The sequence below is a fragment of the Dasypus novemcinctus genome, chromosome 21 (assembly GCF_030445035.2).
Source record: "Dasypus novemcinctus isolate mDasNov1 chromosome 21, mDasNov1.1.hap2, whole genome shotgun sequence".
Classification (NCBI taxonomy): domain Eukaryota; kingdom Metazoa; phylum Chordata; class Mammalia; order Cingulata; family Dasypodidae; genus Dasypus; species Dasypus novemcinctus.
Genome location: NC_080693.1, coordinates 77173624 through 77194430, shown reverse-complemented (window position 1 = coordinate 77194430; position 20807 = coordinate 77173624). Strand labels below are relative to the sequence as shown.

Here is a 20807-nt window from a genome sequence, read left to right as displayed (position 1 = left end):
TTATGCAAACGATAGGCTCGGAACCAAGTAAAATGTCCTGTAGCCATGAAAAAAATAGAGGCTAAGAAATGTAGAAAATATTTCTGTAGTTCTAAGTGAAAAAAGGAGAATATGAAATTGTATATTAAGACATGAAATCAATAGTAAAGCTGACATTTATTGTGTTTTTGTGTGCCAGGCACTTGTGTCACATACTTTAAATACATCATTTATTTGATCTCATATAGCAACTTTACAAAGTAGATATGATTATTAAAGCCATTTACAACGAGGAAACTGAGGCACAGAGAGTTACATCCTGTGCCTAAAGCCATGCAGCTAATAAGTGGCAGAGTCACCAGCAGACGGGGAGGGCCCAGCACCAGTACATACCTGACTGCAAATATGCAAACCCCAACGCGCATGAACTGGGCAAGGAGCGCGAACAAGTGGAAGGGATAGTGGGGGCTTTCTCTCTTCGGGGAAGGGTCTTTAATGTGGTTAGACTTCTACAACTTCACAGAAGGAAACAGTAGGTTTTGAGAAAGTCCCAGGCTTTATTTTTGGACCTCTAGGAGCTGAAGCCTTTTCGCTCGCCCTGGGAGAAGCTCCCTGGCTCTGCCTTGAATGCCCACGGAGCAGCCAAGAAGGCATTCTGTGGGCCCTGGTTTCTTTAGGTGCCAAGGTTGATGCTAACCAATGTAGAGTAATTATTTCATGTTCAAGGCTAGCATTAATTATATAAAGGAAAGCACTGTAATCCTATATATGATTAAAGGACCAGAACCCAATGCTTAGCAAACATTTTCACATTCATATTATTCAAATGATGCTGACTTTCTGGGAAACAAGAAGGAAGAAAACTATAAATAAATGCTATCCCTTCCTTTTCTATGCTTGACCGGCCTATCAGTGCTATATGGTGAACAGACAGATTTGGCGACTGTTCTGAGGTTTTGTAACAGAGGTTTCATAAGAAGATGGTTTTCCAGGAACTGGAAGATTTCTGTGCCTGGCAGATGAGGATTTGCCTCTTTGTGCCAATTCCACGAAATCATGCCTAGCAATATCTTGGGGACGTTTGGCTGGTGATCTGTCACATGGCTGTATTCGCAGGAGGCTGCGGTTCCCTGAGCGGGCCCATCCCACTCGGTGGGTGCCACCGTCACAGGGACTGCAGATGTCTGTGTGTTCCCATTGTGACCGGGCCGTGCATGATGAAAACGAAGGCTGACAGGGCATTTGTTGTACGTTACATAATATCCAGCGAGATGTTCTCGGCTAGATGCCCTCAAGTCCACAAGATGAAAAATTATTTTGAAATTGCCTGTGTTTCACTCAAGAGAGAATCCTAACTTTCAGCATACTTTCAAAAGCCATTCCTGATCAAAAATGGTTTAGGGCCCTTGTCTAGGGCTCTTTTCCAAGGCCTTTCACCGGACCGGTGAGGAAGCCAAACCCCAGAGGGGTTCGGGGTTCCCTTAGGGCCCCGAGCCACACCAGTGTCTATTTTTCCTCAATCATACCATGTGTTGGGACAAGAATTATGTTCCCTTGGGGGAAGAGGAAAGCACAGATGCAAGTGTATCAGTGAAGGTTGCCCGGTGGTTCAGGGGGAAGGCCTGTTTGTTTTGTTGTGAGTTGTGTTCTCCAGGGCTGCAATGCCGCGCCTTCCAGAACGTAGGAGGTGGGAGGGCAGCAGACTGGCCCCAATGGTGGGCCCCTTCGTTGTGTAGATCCATTCTAAGTTTTAAAAAAATTGCTTTTGATGATGGACAACTTTGCAGTTTTTCCTTTTTACCTTCTTGAAAGAATCGTAGCCTTGTCTTCCGTCCTTGGTGTCGATAACTGTTTTTACTTACAGCAGCTTTATACTTAGAAAAAATAAGTCTAGTGAGTTAAGAAACACTCTTTTCATGAACCCTTTCAAGGTTTGTCTATGAGCGGGAGTGATCATAGAGAAAAGATTTCCGCTCTACCTTTTCCCCTCGGTGTCACGTGGTGGGAGCTCACCCCTCCTCTGGAAACTCCTACTGCAGTTCCTGATCCCACCACCCTTCTGGGTGCAAGGGAACAGATCAGCCCGAAGACCACGAGGGCCCTGGCTCAGCATGTGACCTCTGGAGGCAAAGGGCCTGGGTTTGTTAGAAAGAAAGCTGCACCTGTAAGAGAACAAAAGCTCACCGATTGTGGAGGAGAAAAGAATTTTATTAACGATCTTGCAAGAACAGGGGCACCAAACAGCAAGAAACACTGACATTTATACTCTAAACCTAACACGCAGGTCCCTCCCCTGCTCCCCATTGATTGGGTACCTCAGGGGTTACAGCTTACCCGAATCCTCTAAGTTCCACGGTCCTGGCTCTCAGTTGCCGCCCTGGAGTTCCCTATGCTCCAGCGGGCTGGGCAGGCTTGGCACCGCTTTCACTCTTGGCGCCGTTTTCACGACTGGCCCCGCCCCCACTTCTCACTTTGACCCCGCCCCCAGTATTCACCATTGCCCCCCCCCTTGTTCTGGCGCCACTTTTCAAATTCCTGGGCCACCAAAGCTGCTAGAACCTCTTTCCCTCCCTCCTCGAAGGGCAGAGCCGGCTCTGCCTTCCCCTTTGTGAAAATTAAATGGAACTCCTTCCCACAGGTTGACTCCTGAATCCTTTGTAGACTGGCTCTGTGACCTCGGCCGAGTTACTTAAGCCCCTGTTCTTCAGCTTCCTCGCTCATTAGAGGGACGTAATCTCAGCCTCGCGGGGCTGTTGCCAGGAGTGACTGAGAATTTTGATAAAGCCCTTAGCACACAGTACGTTCTCAGGACGCATTAGCCTGGGTCCTCATTGGCTTCTGTTTCTGCACATGACATTGGCCCTTCCTGCTCTGCTCTGCCACACACTTCTTTTTTTTCTGAAAGATTTATTTTTTTATTTATTTCTCTCCCGTCCTCCCCAACCCCTCCGCCCCCGCCCCCCGTTGTCTGCTCTCTGTGTCCATTTGCTACGTGTTCTTTGTCCGCTTCTGTCGTTGTCAGCGGCATTGGAATCTGTGTTTCTTTTTGTTGCGTCATCTTGTTGTGTGCGTGTGTGCGGCGCCATTCCTGGGCAGGCTGCACTTTCTTTCACGCTGGGCGACTCTCCTTACAGGGCGCGCTCCTTGTGTGTGGGGCTCCCCTATGTGGGGACACCCCTGTGTGGCAGGGCACTCCTTGCGCGCATCAGCACTGCGCATGGGCCAGCTCCACACGGGTCAAGGAGGCCCGGGGTTTGAACCGCGGACCTCCCATGTGGTAGACGGACGCCCTAACCACTGGGCCAAGTCTGCTTCCCCACACCCTTCTTTGAAAGCACCCATACATTTACTCTTTCTAGAAACCTCACCGGGCTCTTGTCTCTCTGACATACGCCCAGCTCCCACAAGGGGCTTGGCAAAGGCCTCTATTAAAATGCCAGTTGCCCTCTGCCGTCCCACACAGCTGGCATTTTACTTGATGCTGTGGGATCGATTGTTCACCTAGCCGCACCGGGAGAGGCGAAACGGCCCATCGCTTAGGGTGCACTCTCCTCTCTGCAATGATTTATTTGGACTCATCTTCCTCGTTGCAGACTCATTAGTGGCTCTTAGCAAATGGTGGCTTATTTAACTTTCGCAGCTACGTCAGCCCTTCTCACCCTCCCGCCGCTTTCCCACCAGTGAAGGTGCTGATGTCGCTTTTTCACACACTGAGACCCCGCGGCGAGGCGTGCGTCTCCGCTCGGGCTAATAGCTCTTCCCGTCTCACCACGTTCCTATTCAGCACGAGCCTGGCTCTGCAGTTTGCTCCCGGTGCCTCCCGACGCTGCTACTCTGTGCATTTCGCGCTGCAGTCGATTCCGAATCGGATCCTTTTATGACACTAATGGAAATACGCTTAACCTTCGGTGCTCTTTAGAGAGGGCACACTTCTGCCCCTTACGGCTATGGGATTTTTTTCAGGCCTTCTCTGTCCTATTAAATGATAAAATCTCTAAGGGCAGAGATAGTATTTTCTTTCCCTTGGTCCTATCACCTCTCACCGGATGGCATTCAGGGCAGGCCTGTGTGCTCAGAAATGCTTCTGGACTTGTGCAGGCTCAGGGCCTTCTGCCGCGACCCGGCTTAGCTCCCGGACAGCACCCGACCTGCCGTTTTCCTGCTGCCATCAGTGTGCATGGGCGTGAGATCCTCGGTGCTTAGTTCAGTTTCCAGAGGAGCCTCTGCAGACCATGCTGCCCAGATATTGTCAAGGTAAAAGGTACAAAACACCTCCCCTGTGTGTGTAAAGAAACTCACACCTATGTGTGCATATATGCACTGAAGCTGTCTGATATCTGAGGCCAAGATGGTACCAAGTGGCAGTTGTATGTATGCACACACTCACACAGGTGCATCCACAGTGTGCATGCGACACAGTGAGAACTTAGCTTTGTGTTGTCTGGGTGGGATTGCCATCCATTTAAGACAGTTATATATTCCGGGGACCAGATTTGTGGGTTGTGGCTCCTGACCTTTGAGGTGCTCGTCTCCCTACTTTCTCTGGAGATGATGAAACGCCTCCTCTTCCCCAGGGAGCTGAGATTCAGCTGTTAGTAAGAGAATCCATGGGACGTGGGGACGAGAACGCCTGCCTGCCCCTTGGCATTTTCTTCTTCTTCTTCCTTCTTCCTTATTTCTTATCATTATTTCTTATCATTCCTTATTCTTATTTCTTATCATTATATTTATTCTCATTCATAAAGGTGTAATCACTTGACCTGGTTTAAAAAATACAAATGATTTTCAAGAGGAGAGAAGTTTTGTCTTCATGTTTCTGAAGCATAGAACGGTATTCCAGGGAGGCTGCTATAGCTGAAAAGAGAGTCAAGGACCGGAAGAGGTTTTGATGTGAAGATGCTGGTCTTTAAACCAGAAGCTCCACTGCCACCGCCTTGTTGCACGAGGACTGAGGAGGGGCTGGGCTCAAAAGGCAACGGTCAGGGAGTAAAGGATTCCCCCTGGTTGCCTTTTCTGTCTTAATTTGGCTTTGGGAAAGGTTTCCTCCAACTTTCAGTTTAGAGATGAGAGTTCTTTTACTTGTGGACATTTTGTAAATGGAGAGAAGTAGAAATAGCCCAGAGCATTCCCCTTTGCCTTGGGAACTCTAAGCATTCCCCTTTGCCCCGGGAACTCTAGGGAGGTGTGTCCCCCAGCACTCAGGCCTCTCCTGCTTCCCACAGCCAGGGTGGGAGGGGCACATAATTTATGTCCAAATCAGGACACTTTTGAGCGTGAAAGGGGACACTCATAATCCCTCTGGGCAGAAAGCCAAAAAGTGGGGTGTACGGTTGCTCTATTTACAGTGGATACCCTAAAAGTGCATTCAGACGACCCGCCCTGACTTCTGAGCCCCGCTTACTGGGATCTGTGCTCACTCGCCCAGGGAGACCCTCCTTTAGAGTTGTAGCTACAGTTATGTTTAAGACCTGCCCGAGACCCTCCCACAGAAGGTCTTTCCCACAAATCTATCCGATGCCATGGGCACGTCCGGGGCTGCGAAGGTTCCACCTCACTCTTGTTTTGTATTTCCAGTCCAAGCTATTTGTCTCCCTGGGATTAAACAGATCACCCGAGGGACCATGGGGCTTAGGACAGTCTGGCCATAAGAAATGACACTCTTCAAATATAAACCAAGAAGGGGTTTCACAAGGTGGGTAGAGCTTGAAACCCAAGGATTGGACCCCAGTTGGCCCCCGAGGGTCCCTGAGGGTCCCTGAGCTGCCAGGCTCCGCTCCCAGGCCGAGCGGTTTCCCACGGCCGCTGGGCGATGCCCACCTGCTGCCTTCTCTGTCTGTCGCGCTGCTTCCCTCCTTCCCTTCTCCACGGTGCATCCTGGCTGCCCTTACGTTAGATGACCCTCCAGATTTGGAACCTGCACTTGAGTCGTCCTGTCTGTCCCTGGTCCAGGCCCCCGTCCCTGGGAGAGAGTCTGACTGGCTGAGTCTGACATCTGAACTGGCTCCCGCGAGCAGTGTGACAGAGGCTGGGTGGTGAGGCATGCCATTCTGTAGGGCTGTGGAAGACAAGGAGCGCACCAGCCACGGAACAGCCAGCACGTACGGCACTTCGGAGTCTCAGGCCCTGCGCTAAGCCCTTTACATATATCCTCATCCCTCCTCACAAAACCCCCGGGGCATCTGAGTCAGGAAACTAAGGCGCAGAGAGGTTGCGTAGCACCATGCTAAGTGGCAGAGTTGGCAACCGAGCCAGGCTGTCTAGGGCAGAGGCTGTGCTCCTAACACTGCGCAACGTTGCTCGTCCTAAGTGGGGATTGCTATGGCCCACATTTCCACCTTACTACCCACACGTTGAGCACTGGAACTCCAGTCAATGAATGTTGGCTGAAACGAATGAGTGAATGAATGAATGAACAAATGAACGAAGGAACAAAAGAATGCCAGGTCGCTAGGAAGTTTGGAAGCAGAACATTGCCCCGACTTAAAAGTCCCCTCCTGCTGCTGCTCGGCCGCAGGGCTGGCCGGCCCATTTTCACTTGGCTCCCTTCCCATCCCTCTCTTCTTTGTGCAGACAAGAGTGAGAATGGCGAGGCTTACCAGAGGAGGAAGGTGACCGCCACCGGCCCCCCCGAGGACAACGCGCCCCCTCTGTCTTCTCGGGCACAGTCCGGCGGCAGCAGCTGGAGGAGGATCGCGCTGCTCATCTTGGCCATCACCATCCACAACATTCCAGGTGAGGTCCTTCCCCCGCAAGCCCAGGTGAAGGCAAAGTCCTCCGTCCTCTCAGGTGTCCACCTGGCAAAGGGGGACGGGCAGCTTTAACGCGGGCCCCCCTTCTTTGGAGGGGCGATGAGTATGACTCTTTCTGGATTTTATTTTCTGGGTTGCTTGCTCTAGACTGACCACTGCCTTTGAAAAGTGGTAGCTGTTTTTAGCATCGAAAATTATCCTGTCTGCCTTGCCAGCCACTACTTCCCCGGTCTGGAGTTCTTACATGTTTGGATCCATCTTTTATTGTTTTTGGATCCATCCTTTATTGTTTGAGAACTCAGCGTTGAGTAATAAGCCTCCTCAGGAGGCATCTCAGGTTAGTATATTTCCTGAGTCTTTGCAGAGCTCCTAGTGCCAATCTGTTATCTTATTCCAAGAGCAACAACTTCGCAGGGCAAAGTTTTCTAAGGTCATAGTAGTTTTCTTTGCAAAGCTCTGATAGATGTCCTCTCTTTTCTTCTGGCTTCAGTACTGAGGAAGCAAAGGTCATGGCCAAACTGAATTTACTCCCCTGTGGGTAACTTGATCTTTTTTTGCTTGAATGAGGCAAGTTTTTTTTTTTTTTTCCATCGTCAAAGAATGAAACTTCCAGTGTGTTTTCTATGTTCTAGTATATTTTAATTCTACCTAAAACACTCTGTTCAATCCCTTTGTATACTCAAATCTCTCTGTTGATTGGTGGCACTTTCCTCTATTATTTCTATCCTAACTGTAGGAATTTCTATCATATGATCACACCTAGGCTGGTTTTCCAAAACTTTTAATCAGCATCTCTATGTCTCTCTCATTTCCTTCTTTATTCCTTCCCTTGGGGTTTGGAATAGACTTGTTTGGTTGGTTTTCTAGAGCTTGCTTGCTATTCAGTTTGCTTTAAAAAGAGATCTTATATGGGAGCCCAATGTAAAAAACAGAGTGAGGTGGATTTGCCCTGATAGAAAGGGCTGGTCATGCTGACCTCCAGTCTGTTCAATTTCTCTTGGGAAGACCGAGGGCTCTGTGGAAGACAACTGGACAACCTTTAAAGTCATGTTCAGCCTGTTAAATGCTAATCATCAGAGAAGAGGGGTTATTCTGCGCAGGTGGCTCAGCCACAGTATTGCTCTCTTCCTGCCAGTCAAGACCCCTTTAACCAGCTGAAAAAGAATGAAGACCTATCTGGTGGGCTCAGAGCTGAATAAGACAACTACAGTGGCTTGAGGCGCCCTGCGGTCACTCTCTGTCTCCATAGAAGAAGAACAAAAGTATTCTAGATCCAGATTTCATAGCGATGGGCTTTGGGTATCCAGGAATAAGCTTTCCTCTGATGACCCTTTCCCATTCCACACCCACCACTCCCTCCCATATTCCACCCTGCTCACCTGGAATCATTTCCTGGCCCATTTTGCCAGAAGGCCAGGGGAAGTCAGAGGCCACTCTCTCTCTCTTTTTTTTTTAAGATTTATTTATTTATTTATTTCTCTCCCCACCGCCCGCCCCCCGGTTGTCTGTTCTCTGTGTCTATTTGCTGCGTCTTCTTTGTCCGCTTCTGTTGTTGTCAGCGGCACAGTAATCTATGTTTCTTTTTGTTGCGTCATCTTGCTGTGTCAGCTCTCCATGTGTGGGGGCACCATTCCTGGGCAGGCTGCACTTTCTTTCGCACTGGGCGGCTCTCCTTATGGGGTGCACTCCTTGCGCGTGGGGCTCCCCTACGCGGGGGACACCCCTGTGTGGGGTGGCACTCCTTGTGTGTATCAGCACTGTGCATGGGACAGCTCCACACGGGTCAAGGAGGCCTGGGGTTTGAACCACAGACCTCCCATGTGGTAGATGGACGCCCTAACCACTGGGCCAAGTCTGCCGCCAAGGCCACTCTCTTAAAGGCTTACTGACCCTAGTGAGAACTTGCATTAAGGCCAGAAGCAAAACTGTGTTAGTAGGAAGATGTTAAGAAATGGCACAAAAATTTGCTGGTCCTAAATGAGTATGGATGCAGATATTCCTCTTCTGGATCTTTGGAGTTTCTAAATCCAGGTTGAGCCTTGTATCTTATGATGAATATAGAAGTATCTTTTGAAACAAGGGATCTCAGCTGAGCCAGGCTTCTCCTCCACCAGCTCAGGGGGGAATAGTCACTGGCTCAGTAAATTTGAGAGCAGCTGGCTTGCCTGCAATTGAGAGGTAGGAGGGGAAATTTCTCTCCCAGTCCTTCTTTTTATTAATGACATTTTCATAGTGTGTTCTAAGTACTTGGATTATATCCATAATAAAGCAGCCCAAGATCCTATAGCTTACATTAGAGCAGGGAGAACCATACTTGGGATATGTGAATTATATATTGTATAAGGAGGTGGTTAAATGCTACAAAAAAAGAGAGAAGAAGTTCAATAGGACAAAGGAGATGGTTGAGTGTTCGAGGGAGGAGGTGTAATTTTAAACAGGGTGGTGAGAGTAGGCCTCCTTGGGACATCTTGCCTCGCAGTCAACCACGCAGCTATCTGGAGGAGAGTGCATGTTTCAGACAGAGGGGACAGCCAGTGCAAAGGCCCTGAGGCATGAGCTAATCTGGCAAGTATGAGGCATAGCCAGGAGGTTGGTGTGGCTGGAGCAGAGTAAGCAGAGGGAAAGGAGTACAAAATAAGGGCGAGGCGGTCATCCCACCCCAGGTGTAACTCAGAGGCTATTTGCAAAGGTTATCATTTTGTGCTTTGGGTGATGAGCCACTGCGGTCTTTGAATAGAGGAGTGTATGCCCTGACTTGGGCTTTAGATGGTTCTCTCAAGCTACTGTATTGAGACTGACCAGACATAGGAGGAAGGAGGGTGGAAACAGGGAGTCCACTGCACAAATCCAGGTGGGACGCGGTGGTGGCTTGGACCAGCGTGGCGGTGCTGGAAGTGACAAGAAGGGAATCTTGTTCTGGTGTATATTGAAGGTAGAGTCAACATGATTTTCTAATATACTGGGCATGGGGCGCGAGAGGAGAGGAGCCCCAAGGACCCTGAGGTTTGCGCCTGCTCAGCTGCTGCAGGGTTTGGAGGGAATATTAGGAATTCCATTTTGGACTTTGAGATTTGCTTATCTGCTAGACATTTCCAGCAGAGACACTACCTAGACCATTGGCTATATGAGCTTGGAGTTCAGGAGAAACCTTTAGGCTGCACGTAAGTGTTATCGACCCCCGTGAGATTGGATGAGCTCACCAGTGGTGCCCACGCAGAGAGGCTCGTCTCCGAAGACCCCACCAAGGCTCATGCCTTGAGTCTCCAGCTTCTCACTCCCGTCTACAGAGAAGTTGACTCGCTTCATGACTGGTCTCAACATTTTGTAGTTACTGCCTAGCAGCTTCATCCCCTTTGATGAGAACCGTTTCGAGAGCCTGTCTGTAGCCAGCTTACCTGTGAAAAGTCTCTTCTTTCACAGTTTCCTTTGTCGTTTATTTGAAGATTTAACTAGAGGTTTGGCCTTTCCCAAGTCACTGCGTTTTAAGACAGACTTTGCAATGTCTGGATAATTGATTTTTTGAAGCATTTGGCTTTGCTGGTTGAGTTGAGTATGTCCTCGGGGTGATCTCTTATTAATTTTTTTTTAAGATGGAAGGTCTTTAATGACTTTCATGTCTCCCTGAGGTGGAGTGCTAGGACACATGCATTTGTGTGTGTACATACCTAGGGCACTAGGACTGATATTTCACAGGCCTGTGCAAGGATGAATGTGTTCTCCATCTCTTGTGGTTCGCAGCCTCCTTAAGAAGCTGCCAAGAGCGGAGGGCCCTCTCAACAGACAGGGCCAGGCACACAGCATTTTGCAGGCGGTTCACAGCTACGACGAAGAAAGAACCCCCTCTGTGCAGTTGTACAAGCACCTTAGGAAAATACAGTCATGGTGATGGAGACCAGCGGACGTGGAGCCCTGGTCCCTGGGTCCAGAAGCGGAAGCGTCCGCACCGCAGCGTGGACGTGCTGCTCCTTTATCCCTTCAAGCTGCTTCCCTGACCTTTGCCTTGTGCATTTATGGAGGTGGCCAAGGACACTCAAGCCTCTTGGAAAATGTATCCCAAGAAAATGACATGTTTACATGAAAGCAACCTCAGAATGTAGCCTTTTGTGTGCACTGTCTCTTAGTAAAAGAGCTTTTCATGCAGTACTGCACAGACTCAAGGGTTCTAGGCCTTGCAGAGATTCCTGGGGCTTAGGAAAACAAGTTCCCTTTCTGTGTCTGAGTGGAATTAAAAATCAACTAGCAATTGAGTTCCTCCTAATCTCTTTTCATGAGCAGCTTATTGTTGCAACATTGAATTTATATGTGAGCTGGTTAAGTTTAGAGCTTAAAGGGCTTCGAGAGGTTAACTTTATTCAAATACTTCTTTCTTTGAAAATTTAGGGGTTTGTATTAAATTATCACTCCAGTTTCTTGCAGCTCTGTCACTGGATGATTTCGTAACTAATCATGTAAATGAGACATTATTAATTTCACTTATTAAACAAAGTTATTCACGCGTTCCTTTTTGACACCTTGTTGTGCTTTGTGTCTACTTTTATAATAATCATCACTCTGAATTGGAATAATTTAAATGTGTTTGTTTCCTCTACTGGATAAAGCTCATTGCAAGAGGGTCTATGTCATATCCTTTGTTTGGATCCTGTGACATAATATATTTTGTTTTTTTTGTTTTTTTATTTCTTTCTCTCCCCTTCCCCGACTCCACCCCAGTTGTCTGCTCTCTCTGTCCATTCACTGTATGTTCTTCTGCGACCGCTTCTATCTTTATCAGCAGCACCGGGAATCTGTGTTTCTTTTTGTTACGTTATCTTGCTGCGTCAGCTCTCCCTGTGTGCGGCGCCATTCCTGGGCAGGCTGCACTTTCTTTCACACTGGGCGGCTCTCCTTACGGGGCGCACTCCTTGCGCATGGGGCTCCCCTACGTGAGGGACACCCCTGTGTGGCACAGTACTCCTTGTGCGCATCACCGCTGTGCGTGGGCCAGCTCCACATGGGTCAAGGAGACCCGGGGTCTGAACTGGGACCTCCCATATGGCAGGCAGACACCCTAACCATTGGGCCAAGTCCGCTTCCCACATAATACATTTTGAATCTTAGTATATGAATTCGTGCCCCAAGAAGGACTGGTACATCTTGTTATCTAGCTGCCTTTCTATTCTAGGAGAGTGGATATCCTGTTCTCTTTCTACCTTGGCCAACTGGTGGCCAAAGGGAAGGCATTTGATTTGTGTGGGTCTTGCAACATAGTTTGCAGACGCTTGTTTCCCTTGTGTTTTAAATTATTTATAAAGATCCATAAAAGAGGCTCAATGAATCACATGCTTTTTCCGTTTCCTCTCATTAGAATCAAGTTCATTTTGCTGGTTGTTGCCATGATGTAGAGTTAGGGGTCAGTGCCGTGACATAGAGCTGAGGACATCCAGAATAACAAGACAGATGGTTTAAATTATTTGACTGTCTTTATCGACTGTTCCCACTAGACTAACTGCTATCCTTTAAAAGAAATGCTTGAGGTCTTAAGCAGAAGTGACTTTGTTTCAGTAACTCAAATTTATGCACCAAAACATTAACAGCGGTTATTCCTGGGTGATGGGATTATGGCTAGTAATTATTTCCTTTATGTTTTTGTAAGGTTCATTACTGATGTTTGCTGTAATGAATATTTGTGACATTCGTGATAAAAATGTTTTTGGGAGGGAATTCTACCTCCTAACCTAACCTCAACACTTTTACTCCCCAACATACATGCACAAACATAGAAGTAACAATTATTCCTTTATGTCAGAGATAATCTTATTTGGATAGTGTTAATCACTAAAAAGGTTGGAAATAGAATGATGGACCATATTAGTTTCCTACGGCTGTTGTAATGAGTTAAGACAAACTTAGAGGATTAAATCAACCCAAATTTATTCTTTTTTTTTTTTGGAGGTCAGAAGACTGAAAGCATTTTCACTGCGCTAGAGTCAAGGTGTTGCCGGAGGCTCTGGGGGAGAATGCTCTCCCTACCTCTCCTGGCTCCTCGTGCCATGTGGCTGCGTCACTCGAGTCTCTGCTTCCTCCCCTTCTGTCTGGGACAAATGTCCCTTGGCCTATGACTTAACAGGATACTTGAGGTTTCATTGGAAATCCGCCTGCATAATCCGGATAACCTCCCATCTCAAGATGCTTAGCCTAATCACATCTGCAAAGGCTCTTTTGCCAAAGGTGACGTTCCCAGGTTCCAGGATTAGGACCTGGATGTGCTTGGAGGCCGTTATTCAGCCAACCACAGGGTCCAAAGGAAATCTTTTGCATGCAGAGTTGGAGATCCTTAGCTTGAGTTTTGAAATGGCTTAAACAGAACAATGTTCCTTTTTAAGCCTAAAGTGGCTCTCACAGAGGATTAGTCGCGCCATAGAACTCCCATGGGCTGCCAGCTTTGGCTTTTTCATTTATGCAACCCTGACTGTTTATCTTTAAACTTCTCAAGAATTATTTAGAATTATAGCGTTTATTAAGCAACTTACTCCCCTGGTCCTTGATGAAATGAGAGTTGTTAAGAAGTGGTGAAAAAAAAAAAAGAAGTAATATTTATTTAGTTTGCATGTGTGCTGCGGCCTGGCGGGGCGGGGGGCGGCGGATACCATCCATATCTCAGGGACCCCTTCCTCACCACCCCCACACAACCCTTCCCCATGTTGTCGTTCAGTTGTCTTCATGACCAGGCATTTCATAGTGACAGAAAAGAAATTTATGACTTGTGTTTATTGCTGACATTCTCTTTCTAAGGTCAAGGGCACATTTAAATGATCATCAACCCTGCTCCCCCTTCTTTCTTAAGGAACTTTATTTTGTGGCATTACCCCATGACACTTTAAAAAGAGAAGCAAATTTCCAAACTCTACTGATTATTTGCATGCTTCCACAATCATGCTTCCACAATGAGGAAACTGCACTGTTAACATTTTTTTAAAAAATTGAGATATAATTCACGTACCATAAAATTTACTGTTTTAAAGTATACAATTCAGTGGTTTTTAGTGTATTCACAAGATTGTGCAACCTTCACCACTATCTAATTCCACAACGTTATATCACCCCAAAAAGAAACTCTGAAACCCTGTACTCATTAGCAGTTTCTCCATTGCCCACCCCCCGCCCCCACCAGCTCCTGGCAACCCCAAATCTACTTTCCGCCTCTTCTGAGCATTTTCTATGAATGGAATCCTGCAATGTGTGGCCCTTTGTGTCTGGCTTCTTTTACGTTGTCTGTTTTCCGTGGTCATCTGTGTCTTTGTATGGATTGTTGCCTCTCTCCTTTCTATGGTGACTAGTATTGTATTTATGCACTGACTAGTGCTGCTGTCACGATTCATGTAAGACTGGGTGGACGTGTTTTCAGTTGTCTTGGGCATATAGCTGGGCATAGACTTGCTGAGTTACATGGTAACCCATTAACTTTTGAAGGCCAGTTCTTTTTCTGTTCTCTAAGCTCCTTCCCCTCATCCCGCTGGCTTGACATAGGTCTGCAGCAAAGCTCTCTCTGCCCCCAAGGGCTCAGCTCAGCACCACCCATTAAGTTTTGGCTCTGGGGTGTCTGTGAATCCCGCTTCCCAAGGAGTTGCCAATTACTTTTAGCTTTAATTGTTTGTGGAATATGGATGATCTACTGGAATGTTGAAAAGTCAGAAGAAGCCTGGGAGCAGGGCGTGGTTGGGTAGGGAGTGCTGCTGGTGCTGGATGTGTGGAACCAGACATTCGGCTCACCCTCCCGTGGTCTCCCAGTGCTACAAGGGTTGCACTGAGGGGGCAGTGATACGAGATCAGGACCACTGCCTGCAGAAGGAAGCAAGTAGTTACAAAGGAAATGGTTTGACTCTTCATTTTTCTGCGAGAAAGACTGAGTAGAAAAGTCTTTCCGAGATGTGAGCCCTTCCAAGGCAAAAACTGATGCAACAGTCTCGACCTGCTGTTTTGCTTCTAGAAACTGGAGGGATGTTCTCAGCAGCTGATGACCCAGGTTCAGTTACTGAGGAAGCTGAGTGCTACATAAAGCCACACAAAGTCATACTTTTCTGATGATGAATAAATGAGTAAAAATAAAGGCCACTTTCCGAGTCCTTTTGAAGTTCCAGATATGTGCCATGTATGTTATTTAGATATTCCTATCCCTGTTTTTCATTTAAGAAGCCGAGGTCACACCACCAGTTACTCTCAGTATCAATCTAGTGCCTCTAATCTGCCTCTTGCTAGAATAGCTCTGTTTCTTTCCTCCAGCGGATCACAGAAATTTTTCAAAGATGGTTATGGAAAAGTTCAGGAAATGCTTCTTACTTTTTAAAGCTTGCCATCTTAAATGTGAACGTCTGCTGTACCATTTTGATGTGTCGGTGTGATTATCACTCCAGATGCAACGGGCTCAATTCAGCAAGGAAAGTTGGTGGGAGAAACCAGGACTGGAAACCTCATCCCCACCCAGGCCCTGCCGCCAGTGAGGTGCTCAAGTATATGCACAGAAGGAACGCCCACCACCCGCACCAAGGGAGGTGTTCCTGGCAGGACCGGGACCCAGGTGGGTGGGTAGCTAGCTCTCTAACCACATGGAGGAAGGTAACATGGAGGGAAAGAACAAGCAGAAGATTTTGAATCAGAAAGTCTGGGACTGGGATCCTGGAGCCACCAAACGCTTTACTAGCTGGGGACCTTGGGTGAGTTCCTGAAAGCCTCAGTTTTCCCATCTGTAAAATGGAGGTAATATCTATCTTGCAGTTCACCGAACAGGGCCATGCACCACGGTGCCTCGTGCCCAGTGTGCACCGTGGCAGCTGGAACACAGCAGAGCCTGAGAAACATGAATTCCCTTCCACCACCACCTCTTCCCCTGCACCTCATCTCTCTTCTGCCTTGCTTTGTGCATCAAAAATTGTCTGGTTCTAGTGGGGGAGCTTCTAAGGGGGTGTTTCCGATCGCTTTGTTTCATCTCCAGCAGGTTACATTTGAAAATGCTTCCGATTTGCTGCAGGAGTTAGAAAACACTGTACTATTCCCCTCTAATTATGGGTATCACAGTGGGGCGGCTGACATTATAATTAGCACGGCTCCTGTCTGGCTGACATGCTGCTCAGTGTGTCGTGTTCCCGGCGTGCACTGCTGCAGAAGCCAGGCGCACACTTCCAAATTACACCACTGATATGAGCACGAGGGCTGGCACAGACTCCCAGAGGGTGAAACCACAATTCCAGGATCCCTGTGTGATCCCCAAGAAAAGCAACGGGGTGGCTTTCAGATTCGCTCTCAACTCCTGCCTCAGGCTGTGGACCCACAGAAGACAGTACCTTCCTTTCTGGCCTCCGCATGAGGTGGGCTACGGCCAGAGCCACAGTCTAAGGATGCACCAGAAGGTTAAAATGCAGGACTCATTTCCATATCCACCGTATCCTGTCATCCTCCTACCTATTAGGCAAACTAAAGGAAAAAATCAAAGCAAGAGGATTTGAATGCACTTTGGCATCGGGATTCAGACTTTCCAGGAGCCTCCATCCTGGTCAACAGATAGAAAAGGGTTTCAGGAAGGCCTTTCAGACTCGCACTGCCCAGTACAGTAGCCACTAGCCAGAAGTAACTCTGAATTTAATTTTAAATGAATCAGAACGAAACAAAATGTAGAATGTAGTTCCTCCAGTGTACTTACCACACTTCAAGTGTGAATGGCCGTATGTGGCTGGTGGCTATCATGTTGGATAATACAGCTATGGATCAAGCCCAAGATCGCAGACAGTTCTGTTGGACAATGCTCTTCTAGACCCTCGGCAAACACTACAATTCCCTTGATTATTCGCTGTTAGGGCCCACCTGGGCCTGGCCTCCAGGAGTTCTCTTGAGGGAAAACAAGTCTTGGACAGAAGTTCTCAGTCATGGTGTGCATGACAATACATTATGAATAAAAGCATTTATTGAAATTTACAAATTATTTCATTTTATAAATGAAAGCAGGTACAAATCATCCCTTGTACTATTCATGTTATGCTTTGTTTTCTGATTTCTTGAGCAAGGGAGAGAAAAAAGGTGGGGCCACCCTGGTGGGGGAACCATGGAGCACCACCTGTCAGGTGTCAGATGAAATGAAAAGAGCTGCCCAAGGACGTGCTGCCTCTCTTCTCTCTGGGGCATCTGTACCATGTGCAAATGACACACCAGGTCTGTTTAGCCCTGCTCACAGATAAGCCTGCCCTAACTCATCTCAGATTTTGAATAAAGGAAACGAACTGTCATATGGAAATCTCCATGGCACCTATTGCCCCTCTTTTGCAAGGGACTTTGCCTAGTTTATCATCCCAGGCACCTAAATATGATATTTATTTCAGAATGCTGCTATAGGTTGAACTGCGTTCCCCAAAGACAAGTTCAAGTCCAAACCCCTGGTCCTGTAAGTGTGACGTTATTTGGGAAGAGGTCTTTGAATTTGCCGAATCCAGCCTGACTGGTGTCCTAATGAGCACGGGAAATTTAGACACAAATGGGACAGACACACAGACATAGAGATCACTATGTGATGACCAAGGCAGAGACTGAGGACTGTGGCCACAAGCCAAGGAAACCCCTCCAGGGGCTGGAAAAGGTGAGGATGGGGTCTCTCCTACAGGCTTCGGGTGGACCATAGCCCCAGCCACACCTTGATTTCAGATTTCCAGCCTCCAGAATTGTAAGACTATAAAATTTCTGTTGAGGGAAGAGGATGTGGCTCAATGGAGAGAGCATCCGCCTACCATATAGGAGGTTCAGGGTTCAAACCCAGGGCCTCCTGACCTGTGTGGTGAGCTGGCCCATGCACAGTGCTGAAGTGTGCAAGGAGTGCCATTCCACGCAAGGGTGTCCCCTGTGTAGGAGAGCCCCGCATGCAAGGGGTGTGCCCTGCAAGGAGAGCCACCCTGTGCGAAAAAAGCGCAGCTTGCCCAGGAGTGGTGCTGCACACACAGAGAGCTGACATGGCAAGAAGATGCACAAAAAGAGATACAGATTCCCGGTGCCACTGACAAGAATGCAAGCTAACACAGAAGAACACACAGTGAATGAGCACAGAGAGCAGACAATGGGGGTGGGAGGAAGGGGAGAGAAATTTTTTAAAAAACCTTTATAAAATAAATACATAAAATTTCTGTTGAAATGGCAGCCCTAGAAAATTAATACAAATGCCTTGCCTGGAAAAGCTTTGGCTCTTTGTGGAAACAATATGCATCATTTATTATGTATATATTTTCTTCTCAGTTGCTGGAAGCTCAGAGCCACATTTGCTGCTTAATCAGAACAACTAAATATATTCTTGTGGTCTAAATTCTTCTCCCATTTTCTAATCTATTGTTGTACTGCATACTAACCCCCTTCAAGGTTACTTGAGGAGGGATTACTAATTGGCACAAGTGATTTTATTCCTCTGCTGCCAGTTTTTTTCATTTTGTTTCATGAGCACCAATTATATTTCTAATCCTGATATGATACCTGAAAAATGCCTTTTTGTGCTTATAATGGAGACTGAGACCAGGTGAGGGTTGAGGAAGCAATCTTGTCTATAGTGTTCAACCATGCAATCCATCAACCAATACCTTCTGGATACTTCCTATGTGTGAAGCATCTTGATCACCCTTATCCAATAGAAACATAATGTGAACCACAAATGTAATTTTAAACTTCCTAGTAACCACATGAAAAATAAAATAAAGAGGTGAAATTAACTTTCAAAGTATATTTTATTTAACCTAATATAGTCAAAATAATATCACTTCAACATGGAATCAATTAAAAAAATTGAGATATTTTATATCCTTTTTCTCCTAATAAATCTTTGAAATCTGGTGTGTATTTTTACACTTGTAGCACATCCCAATTTGGATGCAAAATTTTCAACAATTAAAGTGAAATGTATGTTGGATATGTGGGAGTACTGTGTATTGTATATATGAATTACTGTGATCTAAAACTCTTGTGAAGATAAGCTTAATAATTAGAAAAAAGAAAAGAAAAAGATAGGATGTAGAATTTTTCCAAATTAATATGTATTCTATATCTAACCTTTAAACTCATCGCTATATTCCATTTTACTATAAAGGGAACCTGGCAATATATTGGGCTTCACTTTTCAGGAAGTTTTGGATCACAGAGAGGTTCAACAATGGCAGTGGAGAAATACTGGTGTGGGATGTTATTGACAGGGGACATATGGTTGGCAGGGAGGTCTACGGGGCATATATCCAGGGTACATAAAAATGTTTGGATATTTTCATAGTGGAAACAATTAAAAACAACAACTGAGGGAGTGCTGAGTTCCTAGCCAGGGGAGCTCTATCACAGTCCCTAAAGGAACAGCAACAATCCCCCAAGTGCAACGGCAAAGACCCAAAAAAGATGAAGGTCCAACAATGAGCCCCTGATACTAATGACTATACTTGTGAGCCTGTGCACCTGAAATAAGAACAAGGCTAGAGCAGCAGTGTGCCTAAGAGTTACCTCCTGAGAGCCTCTGTGTTGCCCAAATGTGGCCAGTCTCGAAGCCAAACTCAGCATGTAAATGCGTTGCCTTCCCCCCAGCATGGGACATGACTCCCGGGGATGAGCCTCCCTGGAGCCGAGGGATTACTACCAAGTACCAGCTGATGATGTAACTAGAAAATGACCTTGAATAAAAGGTTCAACTTGGACAAGCAGAATATCTCTGTCTACATATAATAACAGGAGTTAAAAATGCTTTTTTACCTAAATCAAGGGGAAAATGGAAAGGACAAATGAGTTTATATGGCTATGAGTCTCTAAAAAAGAGCCGGGAGGTTATCAGATGGGTTGCCCTTATGCACACCTGAGCAGAGTCCCAGAGACAGATAAAGTAGATACAACCCCAGGTATTGTTTCTTCTGAGGGCTACAGAGACCCACAAGTTTTATGGTCATGGCAGATGGAGTTCAATGCCATGTCAGTTGGCCCTTCTTTGGAGTTGGTATTTCTGTGTGATGGAGCTGGACTCATATGTGATCTCTTTTCACAAGCCTTTCCTGTTACTTTCCAGAATTGTAGTTGCTGCTGGGGTTTAATATATACCCAGGGGGTCTGAATCTCTGGACCGACCATATGATAGCCAGGCTCTGAGCCTCAATAGACTTCAGCTCTTACACTCTGGTTTATTGGACTTACTCCACTCAGCTAACATGGAGGTGAAGAAGGTCAACCACCACACCAGGGAGCCAAGAGTACCTACAACTGAAAGCAGGAGGATTTCATCCAGCATCCATGTGGAATCTAAGCCCCCTCTTGACATAGATAACCAATCCAAGGTCCACAGGATGGGGGAATAGAATATGGATTAGAGTGGACTTACTGATATTCTATTCATGAACTATTGTGACTAGTAATTGAAGAAAATGTGGCATTGGTGTGGAGAAAGTGGCCATGGTGGCTGCTGGGTTGGGGAATGGGAGGAAGATATGAGATGTGGAGGCGTTTTCGGGACTTGGAGTTGTCCTGGGTGGTGCTGCAGGGACAATTACCAGACATTGTAGGTCCTCCCATGGCCCACTGGATGGAACATGGGAGAGTGTGGACTATGATGTGGACAATTGACCATGAGGTGCAGCGATGCTCAGAGATGTATTCACCAAATGCAATGAATGTCTCATGATGATGGAGGGGATTGTTGCTGTGGGGTGAGGAGGGGGGTGAGGGGGATGGGGGGTATAGGGGGACCTCATATTTTTTTAATGTAGTATTAAAAAAATGAATGAAGACAAAAATAAATAAATAAATAAAGTGAAATGTAGTCCTTCCAAAACAAAAAGGTCATGTTTAATGGAAAAAAAAAATGCTACATTTCTCCGGTATTTAAATTTATATTTAAATTCATTAAAGTTAAATAAAGTTATCCAGTTCCCAGTCACACTAGCCAAAAACCAATCCCTCAATAGCCACACCTGTCTAATGGCTACCATCTTTGATGGTATACATCCAGATGCTCTGAGAAATACAAAACAGAATAAAATACCATCCCAGCTTTGAAAGCTCTTCAAATCTAAAAGGGGAGGGGTTAAACATTCTAATGCAATGCAGAGCAAATTG

The 20807-nt window shown here is 46.6% G+C and overlaps 1 protein-coding gene across 3 annotated transcripts in view; it reads left to right on the top strand.

The window, feature by feature from the left end:
* The window catches only part of SLC39A11 (solute carrier family 39 member 11), a 470492-nt gene that overhangs the window by 293498 nt on the left and 156187 nt on the right, over positions 1–20807 (top strand). For all 3 annotated transcript variants that reach the window (XM_058284643.2, XM_004447471.4, XM_004447472.4), the window contains one exon: positions 6550–6711. In XM_058284643.2, coding sequence (XP_058140626.1) covers positions 6550–6711 — 162 coding nt within the window. The remainder of the gene's footprint in view (positions 1–6549; positions 6712–20807) is intronic.